This window comes from Heloderma suspectum, chromosome 3, assembly GCF_057233095.1.
Source record: "Heloderma suspectum isolate Gila_16-S chromosome 3, 16-S_ref, whole genome shotgun sequence".
Classification (NCBI taxonomy): domain Eukaryota; kingdom Metazoa; phylum Chordata; class Lepidosauria; order Squamata; family Helodermatidae; genus Heloderma; species Heloderma suspectum.
The window spans coordinates 93,227,102-93,251,685 of record NC_139460.1 but is presented as its reverse complement, the minus strand read 5'-3'; the positions used below and the strand labels follow the sequence as shown (position 1 = coordinate 93,251,685).

The 24,584-nt window shown below is 41.5% G+C and overlaps 1 protein-coding gene and 1 long non-coding RNA gene across 4 annotated transcripts in view; one reads left to right on the top strand and one right to left on the bottom strand.

The window, feature by feature from the left end:
- The window catches only part of TRAPPC10 (trafficking protein particle complex subunit 10), a 64,178-nt gene extending 42,996 nt beyond the window's left edge, over positions 1 to 21,182 (bottom strand). Inside the window, exon 1 of one of the 3 annotated variants that reach the window (XM_084843866.1) lies at positions 20,809 to 21,182. In XM_084843866.1, the coding sequence (XP_084699992.1) occupies positions 20,809 to 20,953 (145 nt within the window). In that variant the 5' untranslated portion in view covers positions 20,954 to 21,182. The other 2 variants (XM_084843868.1, XM_084843867.1) reach the window with 2 other exon arrangements.
- Positions 21,183 to 21,290: 108 nt separating this feature from the next.
- The window catches only part of LOC146349947 (uncharacterized), a 33,541-nt gene continuing 30,247 nt past the window's right edge, over positions 21,291 to 24,584 (top strand). Inside the window, exon 1 of the long non-coding RNA XR_014789127.1 lies at positions 21,291 to 21,447. This is a non-coding gene — a long non-coding RNA (uncharacterized LOC146349947). The remainder of the gene's footprint in view (positions 21,448 to 24,584) is intronic.

Sequence of the window (24,584 nt, the reverse complement as noted above, 5' to 3'; positions counted from 1 at the left end):
GTTTGTTAACTGTGGGTTGCTTGGGAATGCACAGAAGAAAGCAAGTGTGCTGGCTCCTGCCCACATGTGCTTTGCTAAACAACCCAGGAGGGCATTCCTGGGTTGTGCTCTGTGACTTCAGAACCCATGGCTTGTTCTTTGGTTAAAACTCTGGGTTGTTTCTCCCTCAACAACCCAGAGTTCCAGGTTCTGATGTCACAGAGCACAATGGGATATTCCTGGGTTGTTTAGCAAAGCAGAAGCGGGCAGGAACCAGGATGCTTGCTCGCTTCCATAAACTCCAGATCAACCCATGATTTCATTGTGTAACTGGGCCGGTATGCAGACTGTGTTGTAGCTGCTGCTGGTTTCCTTCATAAGTTCTGCCTAACTGTTAAGTCTTTGCGGGAGCAACCCCTGGAAGATACAACTTTTTCATTGCCTCAACTTAACGAAGCATGGGATGGAAGGCATATCATGCAACCAACGGAACTGAGTATCGCTACACGACGACAGATGAGCTTCACAAACTTAGCCTTATTATTATTAGAACACATAAACACACATAAGTTTATTAAGTGACAAGATTATCATTGATAACTACCACTTTAATTAGCTGCTCAAATACAGTTCTTGAAATCCTAGTATGTATATAATTTCAAATCATGCTAGATTTTGGCATGGAAAAGATCTAAGATTTACTGTGGATTTTGAGCTCTATTGGTACAATTTTAATGTTTCATTATTAAAAGATCTGGGCAAAGTGATGATAGGAAAAGTGACCAGATCAGTGATTTTTCAGTAGAAATTTTCCTTACAACTAAATTTTGCAGGTTACTTAAAACTGGTATAGCTTTAATAACTTTGATTTGGAGAGAATGGATGCTGAACAGGAAAACTATTTCTCATTCCACATAATTTAAGCTACCATTTTCCATCAGACTACAGTCACAAAGTAAAAGTGAGCAATATAGATCTCACAATTTCTTCAATAAGGTATTTTGTCAATAGCAGCAACTTCAAGCTTAATGCAGCCTTTGCAAGTATTAAGAGTGAGCAGTTGCCAACACGTACTTAGCAATCCTCCAAGTAACCTAAAAAACGACATGTTCCAGGCCCTCTACCCAAAGGAGACACACGTTCTATGAGAATAATATTCTACTCTGGTGATCCCTGTAACCTACCGCATCCCTAGGAACAGTCAAGAATACTGGGATGGTGCTGCTGCTGCTTCACTTAGCCTTAAAAGAACCAGGCAAAGACCTTTTTTATTTTCCCAGGCCTTTAAAAACTGTTTTAGCTTTACACTATTTTCCTCTCTGTTTGGATTTTTATGCTGCATTGCATTTAATTGTTTTATTTTTATTGTCACTGAATTTTCATGCTTTATTCCCTGATGTAAGACACCCTGAAAACTCTTATAATCAGGCCTACAAATGTTGTTTACAAGATAAATAAATAAAGGATCCAGCAAAATCATTGCAACAGTACACTGACACTCTATTCCAAGATGCAGAAGGGAAGTAATAAAACAAGGGGGATTTATGAAGAAACAGCAAGGAACGGGATGGTGGTGGTTTAATGGAACATTAGATGGGATTATCAGTTATCTGCAAGGCTGGCAGACCAGGCTTTAAGCACCAGGTCTCACTTAACTGCTCTTAGTGCTAGATAAGGATTAACCTGAGAATCTGGTCTTCCTACAGTACTGGATTTGACAGAAGAGACTTCTCAGAGAGATCAGGGAGCTGTTCTAAACAAGGCACCAACAGAGCTGGAAAAACAGGCAATGACACTCAGCATTTTGATGGAGAATAGCTGCAGCTATGTCTTCTAAGGCTGAGTTCGCATTTATGCAAAGCATCCTCTATGTGAAATAAACCTCCAACCTTCTGCATATGGAATAAGTTGCATAATTTATTCTATTTGCAAATTGGCCATGACAAAGACTGCAGAAGCCAAGGAAGAGAGTCATGAGCTGGGAGGCCACAACTACAACCTCAGGAAATAATTACAGAAATGGTTTGGCATTTATTTAATTTATTTACAATATTTATAAACTACCTTTTAGGAGAAAGGCCCTCACAAGGTAGCTTCCATAAGAGATTGAAATACTACTACAAACCAAAATTTTTAAAATGACAAATTATAAAAATATACAACCATAAGAATCAACCAGAGTCATACAAATAGCAATATCAACCAGCATATCTTCATTTAAAACTAGCTAAGCCATAAAACCAATTAAAATACTATTTAGATGCCAGACATTAAATTTAAAAGTGGAAGCAAAGGACATCCCAATTATTTTTAAAAGCTTAAGCAAAATTGAGAGGCATAAGATACTGCATATTAACAAGCTCACTTTAAATTTCTACCAAAAGCCTGAATTTAGTATGCCAAGCACACATGGCAAAAGACTGAATTAAGGCAGGTTAGAGGCACTTTGATCTACCACATCTACCATTGCATTAAGTATCTGCAATGGTTTACTGCTACCTTTTCTTCTGAAATAATTCCCATGTCATCCTGTAAAATGTTTGTGTCTCTAAACTTTAGAGCCTAAAGTAAGTTATATGTTCAATTTTCAGATTATGTATAATTTCCTGTTTGGAGCTTCAAGGATGAGAATTTGAAGTTCCAAAGAGATTTTCAATATGTTCTCTATATATGTTTCTACTCTTGTCAGTTATTTGTAGATACTGGTTGCAACTGTCAACCACTGATTTTAAAACTATATTCTGACCAGTTTTGTGGGAGTCTTTAGAATTACCTTGTTTAAGACGAAGTACTACACCATTAAATACATCTCCCAGATGTATGACATACTTTTGCACATAGTAATAAACTGCTGCATGGCTCTGAATGTGTTTCGACAGGCCTCCCAGAAGTGGCTCTGACAGTTATCACGGAAGGCTTAAGGTCTTACATAACCAAACCCAGCCCGCTTTGGGTTACAGTTGAAGCAACAAGGTGCTGATCTGTAACTTATCAGTGTACTGCAGCACATAAAGCTGAGTGGCTACCCAACGGCTACTGATTTTTTCTCACTCTTAACACAAGCACACTGCAATAGTCCACCTGGATGTGACTGAAGCATGTATTATGACAGTGACCAGAGCTGCCTTCTCCAGAAAGGGAAGCGGCTGGCACACAAGCCTAAAGTATGCAGAAGCACTCCCTCCAAAAGTGAGCACACCACAGCCCACTTTATTATCCACTGAAGTGGATACAAACCAGGTTTCTCTGAACTTGTGGAATTTCTTATCAAGTGCCATAACTTTGCAAAGTGCTTTGAGGTTGTCAAACAGAAGACAAAGTTCTACTGCATTTTTTTTTTTTTTAAGAATCTACTTTGACTTACCATCTTTCTACTTACACAACAACACTTCTGAAAAAAAAACACAAGCTCCTAAGAATAGAACTGAATAAGTAAAATTCTTGCCTTGTGAGGTATTCTCAACTTCTTGGTTATAAGGAGCAGGTATGAAATAGTGTTGCTCTACAGACTTCTTTAAAAGCAGTATATCCTATGTTCAGAATATGACCTGTTTGTTCCAATCAAAAGTCTTGCCCTAAATTGATATGATTAATTTTATTCTCTACTTCTCAACATGAAGTATGCCAATAGACTGGGGTGGGGTGGGGGGTTAACCAAGCAGCAACTAAGAATGATCACAGGACCCACAATGTCCAAGAAGTACACCAATTATTAGTTATAATTAAGACACTTTGTCAAGAGAGAAATGTCATCACATACAAATTCCTAGTAATATTCAGAACTTGATATTACATGGCAAAATCCAGTTATTGGTTTTTGAGCAACTAGGAAAATATTTCAAGCTTTTACATTTAGTATATACTTAAGTGGATCGTAATAGTAATATACATATATATATATATATATATATATGCATATATATGAAGGATATTTATTATTTATATAGCACCATCTATGTGCTATGCAAGTTACGAAGAATAAGGACAATCCCTATTTAACAAACATTTTATTCAAACAAAGTTGTATGGTTGTGTTTAATATATTGTTGCATACACCTTTCAAGTGTTTAACATACATATTATTTAAAATTAAAAGGTGCTTATTACATATGTAGTGGACAGTTTAGAACTTCTATCTCTTGTGTAACTGGGAACAAAGATGTCAAATTGTCTTCAGTCTTTTTTACTCTTACTGTACTTTTTTTCTTCTTCCTGAAAAAAAATTAATATCAACATTTTGCCCTTCTCTATCACTGCATCTATGGTGATACAGTTTATGCAGCAACCTCAGTTTTCTTTGGCATCAACGATGGCAGAGCAAAACATATGCAACCTTTTCCTACAACATTTGCTGAAGAATGCTATACAAGAGCTTGTTTGTTTGACTCAGGTCATCTCATTTTTCAGAAAGAATTTAAAAAAGGAAAAATTCATTTACATATGTACATTACTGCACCAGATGAAGTTCAACTTGAATATAAGGATGATCACTACTACTACAACGTAACAAGCTACCATGGGTGCTATAGTGCCAGTATGGTGTAAGAAGAATCTAACCCATTATAAAATAAGAAAGTGCTCCAAAGGCTGTGCCAGAAGAATGGTTTTAGGATTATAAATTTATAATCACAAAACTAATTTATAATGTACACTTATTAAAAAATCAAATACAGTCAGTTAAATGAAATCAAATTACATCATATACAAAACAGTAGGCATGATAGGGTAAGAGTAGATCTTTGTCCATGCTATGGAATCTCCAGAGTATGCAGGAAAATATCAAGACAAATTAAAATGACCCTCCCCTGCACCCAAAAATCAGCAAAGACCAAGGGCTGCACATACATGCTGCCTTCATCTTGCTCAGACCATTGGCAGCACAGCAGAGGAATGAACCTTCAGCCAAACAAGAGGGAGTTAGGTTGAAGCATAGACCCTTGCAATGGCTTCAAGGTAAGGAACAAATTCCCTCCTTCACCTCTGAAGTCATCATGGAGGCTGGACAGCTGATGCTGCAGACCCTTGGCTCAAGCCAGACAGGGGCAGAATACTGCAGTTGCTTGTATGAAAGGAAGGCCAAGGGTCAATGATAGTCCTAACCATAAAGAGAAGAAAGTACAGGGAGAAGAAGCAACTCTTCCAGCAGCTCTACTGTGAATAGGAAAGGGGAGAGCATCAAAGAACACTGATACTTCCTTCTTGTAACGTGCAATAAAAACCAACGAACAATTCCTGTGTTAGCCACCTTGGACCATACAAAGAAAGATGGAATATAAATAAATATAAATAAACTGGGTCATCAGCACAGCAGGTTTGAGACAGGTAGGTAAATTAAGATCCTTGTAATGCAGTTGTAGCTAGATCATATGATACTGAATACTGGAGATGTTTCTTTACAATCTACCCATAAGCAGGTTTAAGTATCAAGTCCCTAGCCTGTACATCCATGATATATGGAGAAGCTTCAGTATGGTTGTCCAGAACTCCACAAAACGCAAGTGTCATATTCTTTCTCAACACACCACCATCCTTCAGTGACCAGGGTTAAACTAGTATTTGGTAGTTCTATACCAATATTTTATACTGGGTCTTCCTCTAAGGTTTTTTTAAATTGCTACTGTTTTTAGAATTATATTACTGATTTCACCACTGATTTTATTGGATTGGATTAATATCTGCTCTTAACGCTGTGTTAAGAAAATTTATAGTCTGCTGTTTTTAGTTACATCTTTTGTACTATTTTTACAGTATACCTGTGCTATTGCTAGTTTTACTGATAACATTCGATTTTAAAATGAAGTTGTATTATATTTTAAGGTTGCGCCTAGCCTTAAATGCTCTGACAGAGAGGCGACTCATGAATGAATACATACATAAAATAGTACTCACTGTCCCAAATACCTGCAATTGTTTAGGTTAAACATCTAAGAGAGACTAGAGGTGCAATCCTATGCATATTTAGACAGAAAAAAATCCTACAACTCCCACCTTCTCTTCAGACAGCCATGCCAGTTGGGGCATGCTGGGAATTGTAAGAACTGTCTAAACATGCATAGGATTGTACCCTTAGCAGATTATTTTTAGGCATTTTCTCTCCATCCTCTTACAAGGAGAATATATATATAGCGACAAAACTTCTTTCTTACTCATTTCTGAAACTGAAGACATTTTCTTGCAACGCTATGTGCAAAATATCTACATACCACTTAAGAACAACAAAAAAGACACATGAAATCTTCCAAGGAACAGACTAGATGACAATAGAAAAGGAACAGTGGTACCAAATCGCACTCCAAAATGTAAATGAGATATCTAAGCACTAATATTGATTTTATTCCAGTAAATAGCTATTAGCTGCTGCTTCAATTGTAAACTGGCATTCTTGATAACTATAGGCTATAAGTTATGAGAATTATAGGCTATAGGGTTTTTTTAAAAAGGTGTTTCTCCTGAAGAGTTTCAAAGCTCGATATAATAAGTTTACATCAGCTTGATATTTCACCTTTGTGGGTAGTTTTCAGGAGTGCAGTACATTGCAGGAATATTTCTCCCCATAGTCCCTTTTGAGGAATAGATTTAAGGGATTAGACCTGATAGACAGAGTGCCTGAGGAACTATGGACGGAGGTCCGTAACATTGTTCAGGAGGCAGCAACTCAATCCATCCCAAAGAAAAAGAAATGCAAGAAAGCCAAGTGGCTGTCTGATGAGGCTTTACAAGTAGCTGAGGAAAGAAGGGAAGCAAAAAGCAAGGGAGAAAGGGGAAGATATATCCAACTGAATGCAGAGTTCCAGAGAATAGCAAGGAGAGACAAGAAGGCCTTCTTAAATGAACAATGCAAAGAAATCAAGGAAAACAACAGATCTCTTCAAGAAAATCGGAGATCTCAAGGGAACGTTTAGTGCAAAGACGGGCATGATAAAGGACAAAGAAGGCAGGGACCTCACAGAAGCAGATGAGATTAAGAAGAGGTGGAAAGAATACACAGAAGAACTATACAGGAAAGATCTGAATGTTCCTGATAGCCATGATAGTGCGGTCACTGAACTTGAGCCGGACATCCTAGAGAGTGAAGTCAAGTGGGCCTTAGGAAGCATTACTAACAACAAAGCTAGCGGAGATGACAGTATTACAGCTGAGCTATTTAAGAACCTAAAAGATAATGCTGTTAAAGTGCTGCACTCAATATGCCAACAAATTTGGAACACTCAGCAGTGGCCACAAGACTGGAAAAGGTTAGTTTACATTCCAATTCCAAAGAAGGCCAATGCCAAAGAGTGTTCAAGCTACTGTACAGTTGCGCTCATTTCACATGCCAGCAAGGTGATGCTCAAAATCCTACAAGCTAGGCTTCAGCAGTATGTGAACCGAGAACTACCGGAAGTACAAGCTGGGTTTCGAAGAGGCAGAGGAACTAGAGATCAAATCGCCAATATTCGCTGGATCATGGAGAAAGCGAGAGAATTCCAGAAAAACGTCTATTTCTGCTTCATTGACTACGCTAAAGCCTTTGATTGTGTAGATTACAACAAACTCTGGCAAATTCTGAAAGAGATGGGGGTACCAGACCACCTTACCTGTCTCCTGAGAAACCTGTACGAGGGTCAAGAAGCAACAGTAAGAACCAGACATGGAACAACCGAGTGGTTCAAAATTGGGAAAGGAGTACGACAAGGCTGCATATTGTCGCCCTGCTTATTTATCTTATATGCAGAGTACATCATGAGAAACGCCGGGTTGGATGAATCACAGGTCGGAATTAAGATTGCCGGGAGAATTATCAACAACCTCCGATACGCAGATGATACCACCCTAATGGCAGAAAGTGAAAAGGATCTAAAGAGCCTCTTGTTGAGGGTGAAAGAGGAGAGTGCAAAAGCTGGTTTGAAACTCAACATTAAAAATACGAAGATCATGGCATCTGGCCCCATCACTTCCTGGCATATGGAAGGGGAAGAAATGGAAGCAGTGACAGATTTTACTTTCTTGGGCTCCAAGATCACCGCAGACATTGACTGTAGCCATGAAATTAAAAGATGCTTGCTCCTTGGGAGAAAGGTTTGGCAAACCTTGACAGCACAGTCAGAAGCAGAGACATCACCTTGCTGACAAAGGTCCGTCTAATCAAAGCTTTGGTTTTTCCAGTAGTAACGTATGGCTGTGAGAGCTGGACTATAAGGAAGGCCGAAGAATTGATGCTTTCGAACTGTGGTGCTGGAGAAGACTCTTACGAGTCCCCTGGACTGCAAGGAGGTCAAATCAGTCCATCCTAAAGGAAATCAACCCTGAGTGCTCATTGGAAGGACAGATACTGAAACTGAAGCTCCAATATTTTGGCCACCTAATGCGAAGAGAAAACTCTCTGGAAAAGGCCCTGATGCTGGGAAAGACTGAGGGCAAAAGGAGAAAGGGACGGCAGAGGATGAGATGGCTAGATAGCATCACTGATGCAATGAATATGGACTTGAGCATGCTCCGGGAGAGAGTGCAGGACAGGAAGGCCTGGCGTGCTATTGTCCATGGGGTCACGAAGAGTCGGACACGACTTAACGACTGAACAACAACAATGCTTATGTATTTTATATTTGGCAGTTTATGAGTGGGATGCAAAAATCTAAAACAGACTCTAGTTTATATAGGTTTCAATTTCAAGCATGTCTATGGTTTCTGAACTGAGCTCTTATGGTATTGAGCATAACAGCTAGTTGTTATCCCATATCTGAATGAACAGTTTGAGCGCTGAAATACAGGTTTGCAGGGTACACGGTAAATAGGAATGTGAAGAAAAACTGCTCCCACTCAATTTCTAGAGAACTAGGAGTGCAGGAGGAAACAAGGGAGAAAAATCCTACTTCTAGCACCTGGGCTGCTCATGTAATATTCTGGTTGGAAAGGAGCCATATTAATAATGAAATATAAATAGACCACCAGAAGTATGATCTGTCAGCAGGGAAACTGGACCACCACAGTGAAATTACTGCCTTGGTGGTAGTAAAGATCTGTAAGCAGAAACCTGTTTCTGCTCATAGTTTAGAGTCACTGGACTGGGGTCTGATCTACCTTTAAATACAAAGTTGACACATATTATATCACCTTTACTCTGCTGCTACAGTGAAGGCTGGGGATCAAAATTCTGATTTTAAGAAGCTGGAATTCTGGGAGAGATTGGGCATTACCTGTGGGATATTATATAGCCTCTTCACAATATTGCGATAGGCTTTGGCATGAGGCCAATGATTCATAAAAACTTAACTAAAGCAAGCATATGGTTTCACATTTATCATTTCCCCAAACAAAGGAAGCTGTACAGGGCCAATTTGTTTTGGAGGAGTATTGGAAACTTACATGTTGTACCATTCTATTTGTGTACAGGTGCACAATTAAGCAGGTATTTTAGGGGAGGAGGAGAACACAGCATGACATACTTGTGTCAAAGAAGTCACACCCTAAAACTCCCCAAAGCTGCTTCTGCCAGCAAGCAATCTCTTGGAATTAGCGGCAAGATTTGAAAAAAGCCTCTTTTTCAGATTTCTTGGCCCACATACCCCACATGCAGAATGGACAAACCAGTTTCACAGCCTCCTCCCATTGTGAAAGTATGTATGAATTGCCCAGTCAAATGACCAGAATATTATACATTGACAATGGACATTGGCCAAGTTCTATGAAACCTAAAGGAAGGGTTTGAATAAGAGAACATGGCTCATAATACCATTAACATTTAACTAAGCATGACACTCCATTACAAAGGAAATGCGTAAAATAACTGGTTCTTGGTCAGGTTTGCAGAGGATACCATGAGATACCAGGCCTACGTTCAAAAAATGCACTTTAAGAAGTAAAGCTTTTTTTTTTTATAAGCTGGCAACCTTCTACATTAAAAAAGCTGGTATGTTTCACTCCCTATGTATAAGAAAACAATTCTAACACATGGAAATTACCCTGACAGATAAATTTTCTTTCATAGAACAGAACAAGTTGAACAATGCAAATCCCGCAGATACAGAATAGTTGTAACAGAATTAAGTTCCTGTGGCACTCAAAAACAATCCACTCCATAGCCGTGAGTTTATGTAATCAGAAATCAATGTTTTTGAGTCTGTAATTTTCCAGCATCTAATTTTTAAATAGACCTACCATTGCAAGCACAAACCTCCACCTTTACTGTCTTACATGACTTGCTGAACATCTTGTTTTTACTTAGAACACTAAGAGCAGATTCCAACGTTCACACTTTCTTTCACAAGACAGAAGTAGTTTTGGAAAGATTCCTGTGAAGATACACAGATTCCTGTGAAGAACTGAAAGGTCACATGGATTTTCCAGGAAAGACCCACATACAGGAGCCATAACTCCAGAAGCACTCCCAGAGAGAAAATATTATATAGATTCACACCAAACTGAAGAGTGCATGGGGACCATAAGAAAGCATAGGCTTGTACAATTTGATGGTGGCACCCAGGAATTTGATTTTTTCCCCTAAACTTGCACTCAAGAAGTACTACTACAATGGGGTCCATGAAAACTACCTACCACTGCAGCCCTTATTTTCTCTATTCTTATGGCCATAGCCTTTTCCCATTTGTTAACACCATATTTTTAACTTCAACAGGTGATCTCCCAGTCCTGATACAGACCAGTGTTTAACTAAATTGTTCATGATCCCATTGCTATCATTATAACCCCTTGAAAGGGCCTCACAGCTTTCTACTTTATCTTCAGTGCTAATCGGAGGGCAAACAATATATTCACTTTCTGGGTACCATGACACAATGTAGTAAATGGCATATGCCTTTGAACGTAATTCAGTAATGCACACTGGGGCAAAACTACAATCTGAGCAAAACATTTACCTCCTGGCTCTATTTAATTAATTGGTACCAAAATTTGCTTGCTTGCCTCTTCCATTCCCATTCCCTTTGTTTCATATCTATTAGATAGTGACCCTGCAAGCAGGAACTGTCTTGTACTATAATCTCTGCACAGCACTTAGTAAATTTTAAACACTTTAGATGATGATGATGGGTTGAATCTAGACTGTTAGTTGAACTTAGGTCCTATTGAATTCAATGGGACGAGTTAATGATGACTTAATTTAGTACTAAATTCAACTAATTTAGTCTGAATCCAATCTAATAATAATAATAATAATAATAAATATTTGCTTTCAGCTACCTCAAGCATTCTTTCTCCAGGGAGCTCTTTGCATACCAACTAGCCTGCCAGAGAAACTCTACACATTGCAGAAAACTACAGGATAAGTTGTGTTGTCTTACAGGGAAGCTCATCTGTCACTACTGATTTTCTCACTAAGAAACTAACTACTATTTCTCACTTAGAAATAACATTTATTTCATGCATCATGTGTGTGTTTAAGACACACACTCCCAGGGAGGCTCACATAAAATGATAATATTCAATAAAACAATATATTAAAAACTGAAGAAACTAGCAGAACATGGCAGAGAAAATAAAAACAGGAGAATCAATAAACATGAAATTAATTAAAACAATTATAGCAATGAACTGATAAGTTGGGGGATACACGTTCTTTGTCTTGGTGCCAGGGGAGAATCCCAGAGGAGGGCATTCCACAAACCATCAAGAAAGTGCTTTCTCTGGATACAACGCACTAAACCTCAGAGAGCCAGGGACTGTAATTTTCCAGGGAACACGAGATCCCCCTAGAACACAATTTGGAAAGCACTGGCAATACCCTACCATACTATTATATTTGTCTTGATAGTTTATTGGGTTAACCGCTGGGTTGTTTAGCCCTTAAACAACCCAGCAGTCTGGGTTCAGACATCACACTCAGCAACTTACAAAGGAGCCAATCGTACGTGGCTGAGTAAAATCAGAAATGGTGGATGCACCGCAGGCAGCACGCCTGCTCTCTCCCACTTGTCACCGTGAGACCTGTCGGCTGTCATTACATGCGAACTGGCCCACTGTGTATTTTGCAGTTCAGATTGTTACCAAGGAGCTCAGCCTCGCTGTCTTTAAGTATCACCATAGCATCTCAATGTAATCTCCCTGGACAAAATGGACATCTGAACTAAGCAGAGGCTTAGCAACAGACAGAACAAGAAAGATGCGGTTTGTACTTGCTGACTTTTAACTATATTAATTAGGTATGCATAGCAGCACGGGACCACCGGATAAATGCAAATGCCTTCCTCCTGCCCGATCCCTAATCTAATCAAGCTACCAGACATATTCTGAACTTGCCAGTTCAGAGCCCTTGTGTGGGAAAACTCCATGTCTGAAGTGCTAGCACAGAGGTGCAGACCCTCAGGCCCGTGGGCCAAATCTGGCCCTCCTGGCATCCCAATCTGGCCCTCTGGGTTCTCCCACAACTGTTTGGTGGATTCCTGGCTTTTGTGCGGTTTGTTCCCCATTCTGTTACTGGCAGGAAGAGCTTTAAACTAAAATATGCTAGTATTCTTTATATTTTGGCCTTTCCGCTTGTTTTCAGCCCCACCCACCTCTGGAATGTGGCCCCCAAAAATTTATCCAAAATGAGATTCAGCCTTCAGGCTGAAAGACATTCTGTACCCCTGCACTAGCACTACAAGTCCTCCATTCAAAAAGTGCACAAGGAACCCCATTTTGCACACTACCTGTGCCTTATATCCATTATCCAGGGTTGGAAAAAGACAATCATACTACCACTAAGGGTACCCTTCTCCTCTTTGACCTTGGGTAAACTTCTCCCTCCGGTAGTTGAGCCTACAAAAGAAACCTACAACTAGAACTCAGTGAGCAGAATTCAATCCTCCTGCTGCACTTATGCAATTGACGTACTGCTAGCATAAGTGACCTTTAGTGCAACAGCATCAGCTGGCACGACAGGTTTTCAGAGGAAATCTGTTGCACCGGTGTTGGATATTGCCCAGTGTTCAGTCTGTGTACAGTTTTGAGAAGGTTAACTTCAAGGACAGCCCAGGTTCTTCCAGTCCTTCCCTAGTAAGCTCTACTCCACCCTCTTACCCTTTTCCTCACTGCCCCTTCGCCATTTTTATTATTTTATATTTGGATTAGTTAGGAATCCACAAGAAATGCATGGGTAGTGCCTGTGTTTCCCCTTCAAGCCTTCACCAGAGAAAAGATTTGTGAAGGCTACTCTGTCCCCAGGACCCCAACATAAAGAAACCCTATGACCTGGTTTCAAGTAACAAAAACATGAGAAGCAAGTAGAACATGAGTGCAAGCAACTCCTATGCACCTCAGTCATGCTATGAACTCCCTTATACTGGCATAACTTCAAGTTACACCACCATATTGAAGTTATGATGTCACAGCAATGATATTACACTTGTGTTAAATCAGTACAACTTCTGTAGTATGATGGGTGAAGATGAGGACATAGTGGGGAAGGATCAGAGTAGTGGCCCACTTAGTTTATAACTTCAGTGGTTGCTCCCACCCCCTTTCACATAGTTTGACTTTCAAACTAGACATCATAAATAAAAACACACCCATTGGAGTTAACCGGGAGCTCAAGAATGACATTCCCACTCCCCTGCTATACTGGAGCACAGAATACTAGCATACAAACTAACCAATTATGGCTTAGCACCAGGTGTATATAAGGGAACACATTAATCACCATATCAAGATGCATGGCATGGGTCATGTCTATAAATTCCAAAAATATGAGTATACAAGCACACAAGTGGGAATTTGGTGATGGGAAATTGTGATGAAATTTCAAAAGGACTCTGTGTCAGATTTATAATTTATTGTATATTGCATATTTATAATTTATTGTATATTGCATATTTATAATTTATTGTATATTGCATATTTATAATTTATTGTATATTGCATATTTATAATTTATTGTATATTGCATATTTGCGCTGCTATATTGGTTTTACCATTTTCTCTCCTGGTAAGCAATATTTTTATGCTGCAACTTTTTAACATTGTATTTTACTTTTGAGGTAGATGCCCAGAAAACATACATTGTTTGGCAGACTCTGTATAGAAGTTGGTGATAATGCTTCCATATTAGGTGGCAGCATGCTCCCCGCCCGCCCCCACACACACTTTCTACATACAGTCATGTGAAAAAGACAGTACATCCTCTTTGAGTTCTATGGTTTTATGTATCAGGACATAATGAAAATCATCTGGTCCTTAGCAGGTCTTAAAATTAGGTAAATACAACCTCAGATGAACAACAACACATGACATTACACTGTGTCATTATTTATTTTACAGAAATAAAGCCAAAATGGAGAAGCCATGTGTGAAAAACTAAGTACACCTTATGATTCAATAGCTTGCAGAACCACCTTTAGCAGCAATAACTTAGAATCATAGAATAGTAGGGTTGGAAGGGGCCTACAAGGCCATCGAGTCCAACCCCCTGCTCAATGCAGGAATCCAAGTCAGAGCATCCCTGACACATGGCTGTCCAACCTCGTCCTGAACGCCTCCAGTGTGGGAGAGCCCACCATCTCCCTAGGTAATTGGTTCCATTGTCGTATTGCTCTAACAGTCAGGAAGTTTCTCCTGATGTTCAGCCAGAATCTGGCTTCCTGTAACTTGAGCCCATTATTCCGTGTCCTGCACTCTGGGATGATCGAGAAGAGATCCTGGCCTTCCTCTCTGTGACAACCTTTCAAGTACTTGAACAGCGCTATCATATCTCCCCTCAGTCTTCTCTTCTCAAGGCTAAACATGCCCAGTTCTTTCAGTCTCTCTTCATAGGGCTTTGTTTCCAGTCCCCTGATCATCTTTGTTGCCCTCCTCTGAACCCTCTCCAGTTTGTCTGCATCCTTCTTAAAATGTGGTGCCCAGGCCTGGACACAGTACTCCAGATGAGGCCTAACCAGTGCTGAGTAGAGGGGAACTAGTACTTCCCAGGATTTGGAAGTTATGCTTCTATTAATGTATCCCAAAATGGCATTTGCCTTTTTTGCAGACACATCACATTGTTGGCTCATATTCAGCTTGTGATCAACAACAATTCCAAGATCCTTCTCGCTTGTAGTGTTGTTGAGCCACGTATCCCCCATCTTGTAACTGTGCATTTAGTTTCTTTTTCCTAGGTGCAGGCCTTGGCATTTATCCCTATTAAATGTCATTCTGTTGTTTTCTGCCCAGCACTCCAGTCTATCCAGATCACTTTGAATTTTGTTTCTGTCTTCCAAAGTATTACCTATCCCGCCCAATTTGGTGTCATCTGCAAATCTGATCAGCATTCCCTGCACCTCCTCCTCCAAGTCATTAATAAAAATGTTGAAGAGCACTGGGCCCAGGACTGAGCCCTGCAGTACCCCACTCGTTACCTCTCCCCAGTTTGAGAAAGTCCCATTGATAAGCACTCTGAGTCCGATTCTGTAGCCAACTGTGGATCCACTGGATCGTTGTTTCATCTAGCCCACTTTGAGCTAGTTTGCTAATGAGGAGATCATGGGGCACTTTGTCGAAAGCTTTGCTGAAGTCGAGGTATATGATGTCTACAGCATTCCCACAGTCCACAAGAGAGGGTACTTGATCAAAAAATGAGATCAGATTTATCTGGCAGGACTTGTTCTTGACAAATCCATGTCAAAAACAAAACTTAAAAGTAATTGTTTTCTGTATGACTTTATCAGTCTCTCACATTGTTGTGGAGGAATTTTGGCCCACTCTTCTTTACAACATTGCTTCAGTTCATTGAGGTTTGCGGGCATTTGTTTATGCACAGCTCTCTTAAGGTCCCGCCACAGCATTTCAATCGGGTTGAGGTCTGGACTTTGACTGGGCCAGTGCAACACCTTGATTCTTTTCTTTTTCAGCCATTCTGTTGTAGATTTGCTGGTGTGCTTGGAATCATTGTCCTGTTGCATGACCCAATTTCGGCCAAGCTCTAGCTGTTGAACAGATGGCCTCACATTTGACTCTAGAATACTTTGGTATACAGAGGAGGTCATGGTCGATTCAATGACTGCAAGGTGCCCAGGTCCTGTGGCTGCAAAACAAGCCCAAATCATCACCCCTCCACCACCATGCTTGACAGTTGGTATGAGATGTTTGTGCTGATATGCTATGTTTGGTTTTTGCCAAACGTGGCGCTATGCATTATGGCCAAACCTCTCCACTTTGGTCTCGTCTGTCCAAAGGACATTGTTCCAGAAGTCTTGTGATTTGTTCAGATGCAACTTTGCAAACCTAAGCCGTGCTGCCATGTTCTTTTTAGAGAGAAGAGGCTTTCTCTTGGCAACCCTTCCAAACAAACCATACTTGTTCAGTCTTTTTCTAATTGTACTGTCATGAACTTTAACATTTAACATGCTAACTGAGGCCTGTAGAGTCTGAGATGTAACTCTTGGATGTTTTGCAATTTCTCTGAGCATTGCATGGTCTGCCCTTGGGGTGAATTTACTGGGACGTCCACTCCTGGGAAGATTGGCAACTGTCTTGAATGTTTTCCACTTGTGAATAATCTTCCTCACTGTAGAATGATGGACTTTAAATTGTTTGGAAATGGCCAATAACCCTTCCCAGATTGATGGGCAGCAACAATTGCTTCTCTAAGATCATTGCTGATGTCTTCACTCTTTGGCATTGTGTTAACACACACCTAAATGCTCGAGACCAGCAAACTCCTGAGACTTCGGCTTTTATAGCAGTGGTCACACTTGCTAATGATAAATTAATCAAGGGCATTTGATTAGCAGCACCTGGCTGCTACTTACCCTCTTCATACCTATGGAAGCAGTAAGGGTGTACTTAGTTTTTCACACATGGCTTCTCCATTTTGGCTTTATTTCTGTAAAATAAATAACGACACAGTGTAATATGTCATGTGTTGTTGTTCTTCTGAGGTTGTATTTACCTAATTTTAAGACCTGCTAAGGACCAGATGAATTTTATTATATCCTGATACATAAAACCATAGAACTCAAAGAGGGTGTACTTTCTTTTTCACATGACTGTAGTTCATATCTGAAGCCACTACTACTGCTTTTCAGTAAGGGTGCTGGTGGTTGTTTAACTAGTACACAATTTCCACATTCTGGGGGCGGGGACAGTATAAGAGATGCTCTCTGGCTGTGGGGATTCTCTGTTGGACTTGGGATGATTATGGGAGACGGCTAGAGGATGGCTAGGGGTTTGGCAGCTTGCTACCTGTGTACATGCTTTGTCCTCGTAACCCCAGTTGCAATAGTGGAAATTCCTGGTGGGAGTTTGTATCTGGAGTTCTGAAACAGAGTAACTGTAAAGGGTTTGAGGACATAAATGTTATCCATCTGCCCTCTCTTTGTTGTTTGGTTGCTAGATTGACTGTTTTTTGGCTTGTAGAAAATACTTCCTTTGTCTTTCATGTAACCTTTTGCCATGCATGTTCCCAGACAGATTGAAACTACACTTTTTAAGAAGTGTGAGAGAACAATATGCGACTAAGGTCATACATTAATATTTTACAATATGCCTGTACAACCTGCTGTTATAAAGAAAGAAAAAAATGAGCCATAGCAGGCCTCAAACACAGGGCAGTATCCAATGCGCCCACCCTGCTTATGCCATTGATGCTGTGCTAGCATAAGCAATTCCAATAGCATATGCTGGCATTACCGGGTTTCTCCGGAAAACCCATCGTGCCAGCATACACTATTGGCGCTGTGCTAGAGGTCGCTTATGCTAGCACAACATCAATAGCAAGCAGCATTGAATAGTACCCATGCACTATTAATTTGTATATAAGAATACAGTAGTGTAAAGCTTTTTACTCAAGATCAACCACACTGATTTTGCTCATTTTTGTTTTAAACTGAAGCTTGAGCAGTGTAGATGTGCAGAAAACTTTGAAACTTTAAAAAATTCAAATCTTGAGCTTTGGGCAGCTCAGGAAGGGAGAAGGGAGAGGTATGGGGCAAAGTGGAGGTTAATGCATATGCCCCTCACTGTGCATGTAATGCAACATGTGGCACAGTGTGTGTATGCACATGTAATAATGTAAGTAATAAAGTAAGGTCCTGTGAGCTCTTAGAGTGCTGGGCCAATGAAAGGACAGTCATAGAATGTTGGGGAGGGGCTGAAGGAAAGTCAATTGGTGATAGTTATAGTAGGGGCAAGAGAAGGTGAGGAGAAAGACCTGAAAGGTCACCAGACGGAGAAGAGAAAGAAAAATCTTACATCACGTGTTTTTGACCTCAAACTTCAAGAAATGGTAAATGATCTTTTTAAAAAGACAATTTTTTTTTGTTTTCACCTTTGCCTTCTTATTTGTAGTACATTTATTTTAAACATGTAAAGCTGTTCAAGTCACAAGGGAAATGGGCCAACATTTTTATCCAATCATTCTCAGACTACTAGCCCCTGTGGCAACACAGGATTTGCACTAGTATTTTAAGAAACAGTTTAAAAGTTTACTTCCTCTTTCCCCTTGCCATCCTATCTGAATGTAATGACTATGGCCATTTGGAAAGATAAAGACTCTGAATGGAATTACAGCCCTCTTGCCAACAATTTACATTTTTATAAATGAATCACAAACTCTGGTGCCAAGGTAAGGTTTGAGAAATGCCCTGCTATTTTTTCCAGGAAGTTCTCAGTTCTGAAACTGTGGTTGCTATATACTTCTGCTAAATACGTATCTACATCTCTGAAAGCAGATACCCTCGTGAAGAGTCATGCTGTAGCATTAAACTAGCAATAAAGTTTGATTTAAATGATTGAGTTCATTTTACTGATTTTCATTACAATACACTAGAAATGCAAAACAAGCAAACCTCCATAAAAGTGTTATTAGAAGGTATCCATAGGGAAAGAATACAGGTTAACTAACCTCTGACAGGAACACACATTTTGAGCTTTATACAAATAGCTAAATTGAGACTCCAAAGCTTGCAGGATATCACAAGAAGTTGCTACTGTACTGCCATTTCAATACACAATCCACGTAAACTAAAGAATGATGAGACTGGTATAGTGCGTGGAGAAGCCCCTGGGTTTATATGCCTCAGCCATAAGCTTCCTAGTTGGTGTTAGGCAAGTCATTATTGCTCAGCATACACACAAGCTGCAATGTAAAGATAGTAATGTACTTACTTATCTTTCAGGGTCATTGTAAGGATTGCTAAAATAGTATAGTGTTTTACTATTATCAGCAAATGGCTATTTAATTATGTCAACTTCCATAGAACTAAGTCAACTGTAACTATCTACTTTTAAAAAATAATTATCTGTTTGGAGAATCAGTTCTACAACACATTTTTGTAATTTTGTGAGGATGACAATGGTCCAATCACATGGAATAGGACTACTTTAAAAAACACACACTGATACTTAGTACTAAAAACATCTGGGTTAGAAGAGGCACATCACTGTACAAGAACTTCTGCATTACCAGAAATTACATTTCCCAGAAATGCAATCACTTACCGGGCCATACCCAAATGGATCTGTACTCCTACTAATACAACAGTGCACATGTGTTATTTTTATAGCACAGGGATCGTGAAACAACATGCACTTTATATGCAGAAAGCCTCACACACACCACGCAAGCAGGAATACTGATATATTCATTTTAGTGATGGAAAACTGAGGCTGAGAAAATACTTTGTTTTTACAAATCCACAATTTTACATTACATTTGTAATATTTACAGTTACTTTTTAAAACTAAAGGTGCAATCCTATGCATGCTTAGACAGAAAAAAAGTCCTACAACTCCCAGCACTCCCCTGCCAGCATGGCCAGCTCGGGAATGGTGGGGAGTTGTAGGACTTTTTTTCTGTCTAAACATGCATAGGACAGTGCCCCAGGCCTCAGAGAGCTCCAGCAAGTGGAGCATTTGCTTCAAGCATTTAATGAGAGCAGGAACAATAATGCTGGTGGCTGGCATGTAGCAGATATCTTGGCTATGTGAATTTTCTGTAGCCTGGAGCTCTCCACACCACGAGGTGCATTGGAACCAGTGGATTCTTGCACGGACTTCCTCCTCAGCTTCAAACCTCAGCCTTGCTACAGACACAACAGCTTTTTATTTATTTATTTTATTGCATTTCTATCCCGCCTTTTTTCCTCTTGGAAGGAACCCAAGGCAGCGTACATAATCCTCTTCCACTCCATTTTATCCTCACGATAACAACCCTGTGAGGTAGGTTGGGCTGAGAGTCAGTGACTGGCCCAAAGTCACCCAGTGAGCTTGCATGGCCAAGCAGGGACTAGAACCCGGATCTCCCAGCTCCCAGGCCAACACTCTCATCACTACACCCTTTCTCTTATTTCCACTCTCTTCATTTTATTTTACTTTATTTTGGGGAGAAGGGTATTAAGAAATTTCAGTATAAAGTGTGGGGGGAAGGAGCTTAAAGACAAACACAACCTACCTTTTAAGTGTGCACATGCACTGCGTTGTAGCCACTGTTAGTCTAACTGAAGTCCCCTTCGTTTCAATGGGTCTACTCTAAGCAGGGCTAAGACGGGATACAACCCAGTGAAAGGGAAATGGATTTCCCCCTCAGAAAAGTGCTCCCCGTCTCCAGCATGAGGAAAGCGGGGGTGAGAGAAAGCGACTTGCCAGGGGCTCCGCACCACGCCTGCCAAGGGGGCTGCAGCAGCTAGAGCGCTCCGGTTATTTCCACGTGGGGGAGACTCCGCGCCTGACTGGTCGCCCAGGGCCAAGCCTGGCGGCGAGGCAACGCCACCCGGTGACCACCGGCCACGGCAGCCGCCACCCGCTGCCTTCGCAGCGCGGGAGCGCTCCGGCCCTTTCGCGCCGCTCCTGGGCGCGAACAGCTCCCGCTCTTCGCGAGTGTGGGGACGGCTCCGAGCGGCGCCCGCCGCAACCCACCCGCCCCTTCCCGACTCTCAGGTCACTCACAGGTAACGATGGGCTTGTTCTCCATGGTGTAGATGACCGGCGGCGTCTCCACTTCCTCCTCGTCCTCTCCCAACGCCCCTTCAGCGGCCGCCGCTGTTACTGCTGCTGTTGCCGCCGCCGCCGCCGCCGCCGGGGCGGGTTCCATGGGCGGACAGGGCGCTCAGTCCCTGCGTCCTCGGCGCCCCCGCCCGCTCCACGCCATGGACTCGCCGCCGCCACGCCTCCCCTCTGCTGGCCGCCGCCGCCGCGTTTCCCGTCTCAAAAGGGGGGGAACACCCTCCTTCCCCCTCCCCCCTCCCAAACCCCCACTGGCCCCCCTCGCGCGCTGCCCCCACAGATGGAAAGGAGTCCCAGGCTCATCCGCTTCCTGTATCACCGGACCAGCATTACCACTTCCGGCGAAGAAAGCAGCGGGCGTTAAAGGGGAGGGCGGGCTTCGCCGTGGCCTCCGATTAAAAAGCTTTAAAAGGGGGGGGGGTAAAGAGAGTGGGAAGAGGAGGCGTGTGGAGGCGGTCAGGCGAACATAATCCTGCCCAGGGCCGTTTGCAGAAGAAGGCGGGCGCTGAGCGGAGCGGAGCGCAAGCGCACACGTACTTCTCTCAAGACAGAGAAATGATCAGGGATACCCCAGAAGAGAAAGTTAGTATATGCTTTTTGTTTCTTGCCAGGGGTTCCCCGCCCCCGGACTTGGTGGGGGTGAAAACTAAATCCCCTCACCCTGAGCAAATGCGGACAAAGGGTATGTGACGCGGCAGTAAAAAAAAAATACACGCATATACATACAAAAAGAGAGCAACTGGTCACAGTTATGACTATTAAATTCGATTTAATGAAGAGTTTCATTAATATCACACAAACTAAACTCATCTGCATCATTCTTGACTTCTGTTTCTGTAGTTTTGTGCCGCTCTGTTGATCTTTTCTAAATAATGTGTTCTTCAGTTGCACCCTTTAATTTATATACTTATTTGTTCATTCACATAAGGCAAAAGGCAACTTCTGCCTCAGATTCCTACCGTAGTTCTTTGGAACAAAAAATGTTCTTCTCTATCTATCCATCAGGCGGGTGCAGTTGAGTTACCTGAGATTCTAATATTTACAGGCCTAGCACTTTCTCGAAGATGAGCTTATAGTTTGCTCAGAGCTCCTCAGATGTTGTTCCATGACATCATTACTATTGTCTCTTAGAGACGTTAACTAAATTAGCTTGTCGTTAATACTTCGGTTTCAGTTCAAATTTCTAACTAAGGGTGCAGTCCTATGGACGTTTAGACAAAAAAGACCTACAACTCCCAGCATTCCCTTGCCAGCCATGCTGGCTGGGACATGCTGGGAGTTGTTGGACTTTCTCTGTCTAAACATCCATAGGACTGCATCCTAGGTGATTTTTTTTTTTTAACTAGAAAATGACAACATTGCAGATGACTAGTGATCACTGGTGGTGATGGCAGTGTTCAGAGAATTTAGGAAATCGATAGGTAATTCCTTGTTTCTTCCTGTATAAAATGTACTACAGCTTTACCTCTGGAACCGGGCCTGGAAGCCATCTCTGTTACAGCCAGACTCGCACACTATCCACTGCACCATACTATTGTGGGGGGGGGGGGTGTAGGTATGAAAGGAGGGATTTGATTTATGGAACCATCTCATAGTAGGCACAATCCTTCTAACCCTTTTACTTTTGCTAGTCTTGCACTCCCATCTCAACTCTTCTTTAAATCACTAGCGCAGAACGGCAAGTATTGTTGATCAGAAATCTGCTATGTAATAAAGCCCCTCATTCTAAATGCTGGGGGACAAATGTAAATCAGATGCTAAGAAACATCTGCTGAAAGGCATGTGCTTTGGCCCAGTTTCACTAAGCTCCTGGAGGGCAGAAAGCATTTTATTAATAGAATTTCATTTACATCTAGCTTTTTATTTTTTTAATTGTGAGGCCTTTGTCTCTGGCATAGGGGAGAACTGATGTGACTTTTCATAAACTTACTTCTGAAGCATTTCCTACTTACTGGCAGCGACAGAACACTTGAGTTTCCGTAGACACCATTATTCTGTGGCATAATTTCTTTATTTCCAAAATCTGGGTAATAATGGGGCTTCTAAAAGTGTTAAGACAAATATGGTAACATTTAACTGAGCAGTTCAGCAATTAGATGATCAGGCACACGTTTCCATATTTATTGTGTTTGAATTCTGAATTTGTTGTTGGTTACTAGTGAAATTCTGTAGCACACAGCAAAAAGTGGATAGGATTAGAGACCTACATGACATCATTAAAGCTGTAATCCTGGGCACACACTTACCTGGGAGTAAGCCCCAATGAACATAGTAGGTCTTAATTCTCAGTAAAGATGCATAGGATTGTGCTATAATTGTTGAATTCCACAAGTGCACCCTGTTGCAACAGTAGAGTAGCCAAGGACACTGCAGCTGCATTTTTCAAACCTTTGTCTAAATTAGATGTGTTTATAGAGAAGTGCCAGGGGGAGGAAAGGGCCAAGGATTCTTGTATTAGTGCATCAGAACAATCATTTAACATGGAAACAGTGTTAATTAACCACATGGAGGGAGCAATCCTATGGCCACTAGTCAGCGGCTATACGGCCATAGGATATCTGGTTTTCCGGGAACCAACCTTCCCCCCGCTTCTGTGTTGCCTCGCGGGCAGTGTGGAAAAGCCCCGTGCTCCACGCTTGCAAGAGGAGCGCGGAACGGCTGAAATGGGGCGTTCTGAAGGGCGTTCCGGGGCGGGGAGAGTGGAAATGCCGGTACGACACATCCAATGTGTTGTCCGGCAGCCTCCTCCCCTGTTCCACTGTCCCATGGCTAGACAGCCAAAATCAGCTGGAGCCAAAATTGCAGGGCAGGAGAAACATGGAGAGAACGACCCCCTCCGTGCTTCTCCTGCTGTGCATTGGATAGGCGGCTGCCTCCGAGTTCGGAGGCAGCCACCTATCTGCATAGGATTGCGCCCTAATTAGGTTAAACCAGAAAGGTAATCTTGCAAAAATCAAATTATAGGTTAAGAAGTTGGACTACAGCACTCTTTTTGCAGCAGCATGTGAAAGTTTCTCCTGGTGTAGTTTCTCCGAGGGCAGCTGTTTTACAAATGAATTATTCCATCACCAAAGCAGCCAGCACCATTAACCTAAATTATAGCATATTCATTTTTGAGGTCTAGAATTGGGAGGGAAGAGACAGGCAATCCTCTTTAAGGCTTACAGAAAAAGAGCTGCATGCAGTGTACACTTTCATTTATTTTATTTTACACATTTATTCCCTACCCTTAAGTACATTGAATTTCAAGGGCAGTTTACATAATTTCAGTAAAAGCATTACAAATCCAGAATATTAAAAAGCTAACTAAAACAAAGGACTTCGCAGCATAAAACCTCAAAAGATTTTTTTAAAAATTGAACAATCATGCAAATGAGTTAAAAAGCCAGGGAAAATAAAAAGGTATTTGCCTGGTGCTGAAGAGATATCACAAATGGTGCCAGGTGAGCACCGACAGAGAAAACATTCCAGCAGTGGGGCCCCACAACCAAAAATGTCCTCTTTCTGGTTGCCACCTGCCTCACCTGTAGTAGTGGAGGCACCCAAAAGCTGACCTCCGTAGATCAAGAGTGCAGAACTTCTTTCAGCCCGAGGGCCAAATAACATTTTGGAGCAACTTTTGGAGGCCACATTACCGGCGGGGGGGGGAGCAAAATGGGCAGGGCCAACATTCCAAAAATGCCAGCCTTTTTAGCTGAAAGCTCTTCCTGCCAGGAACA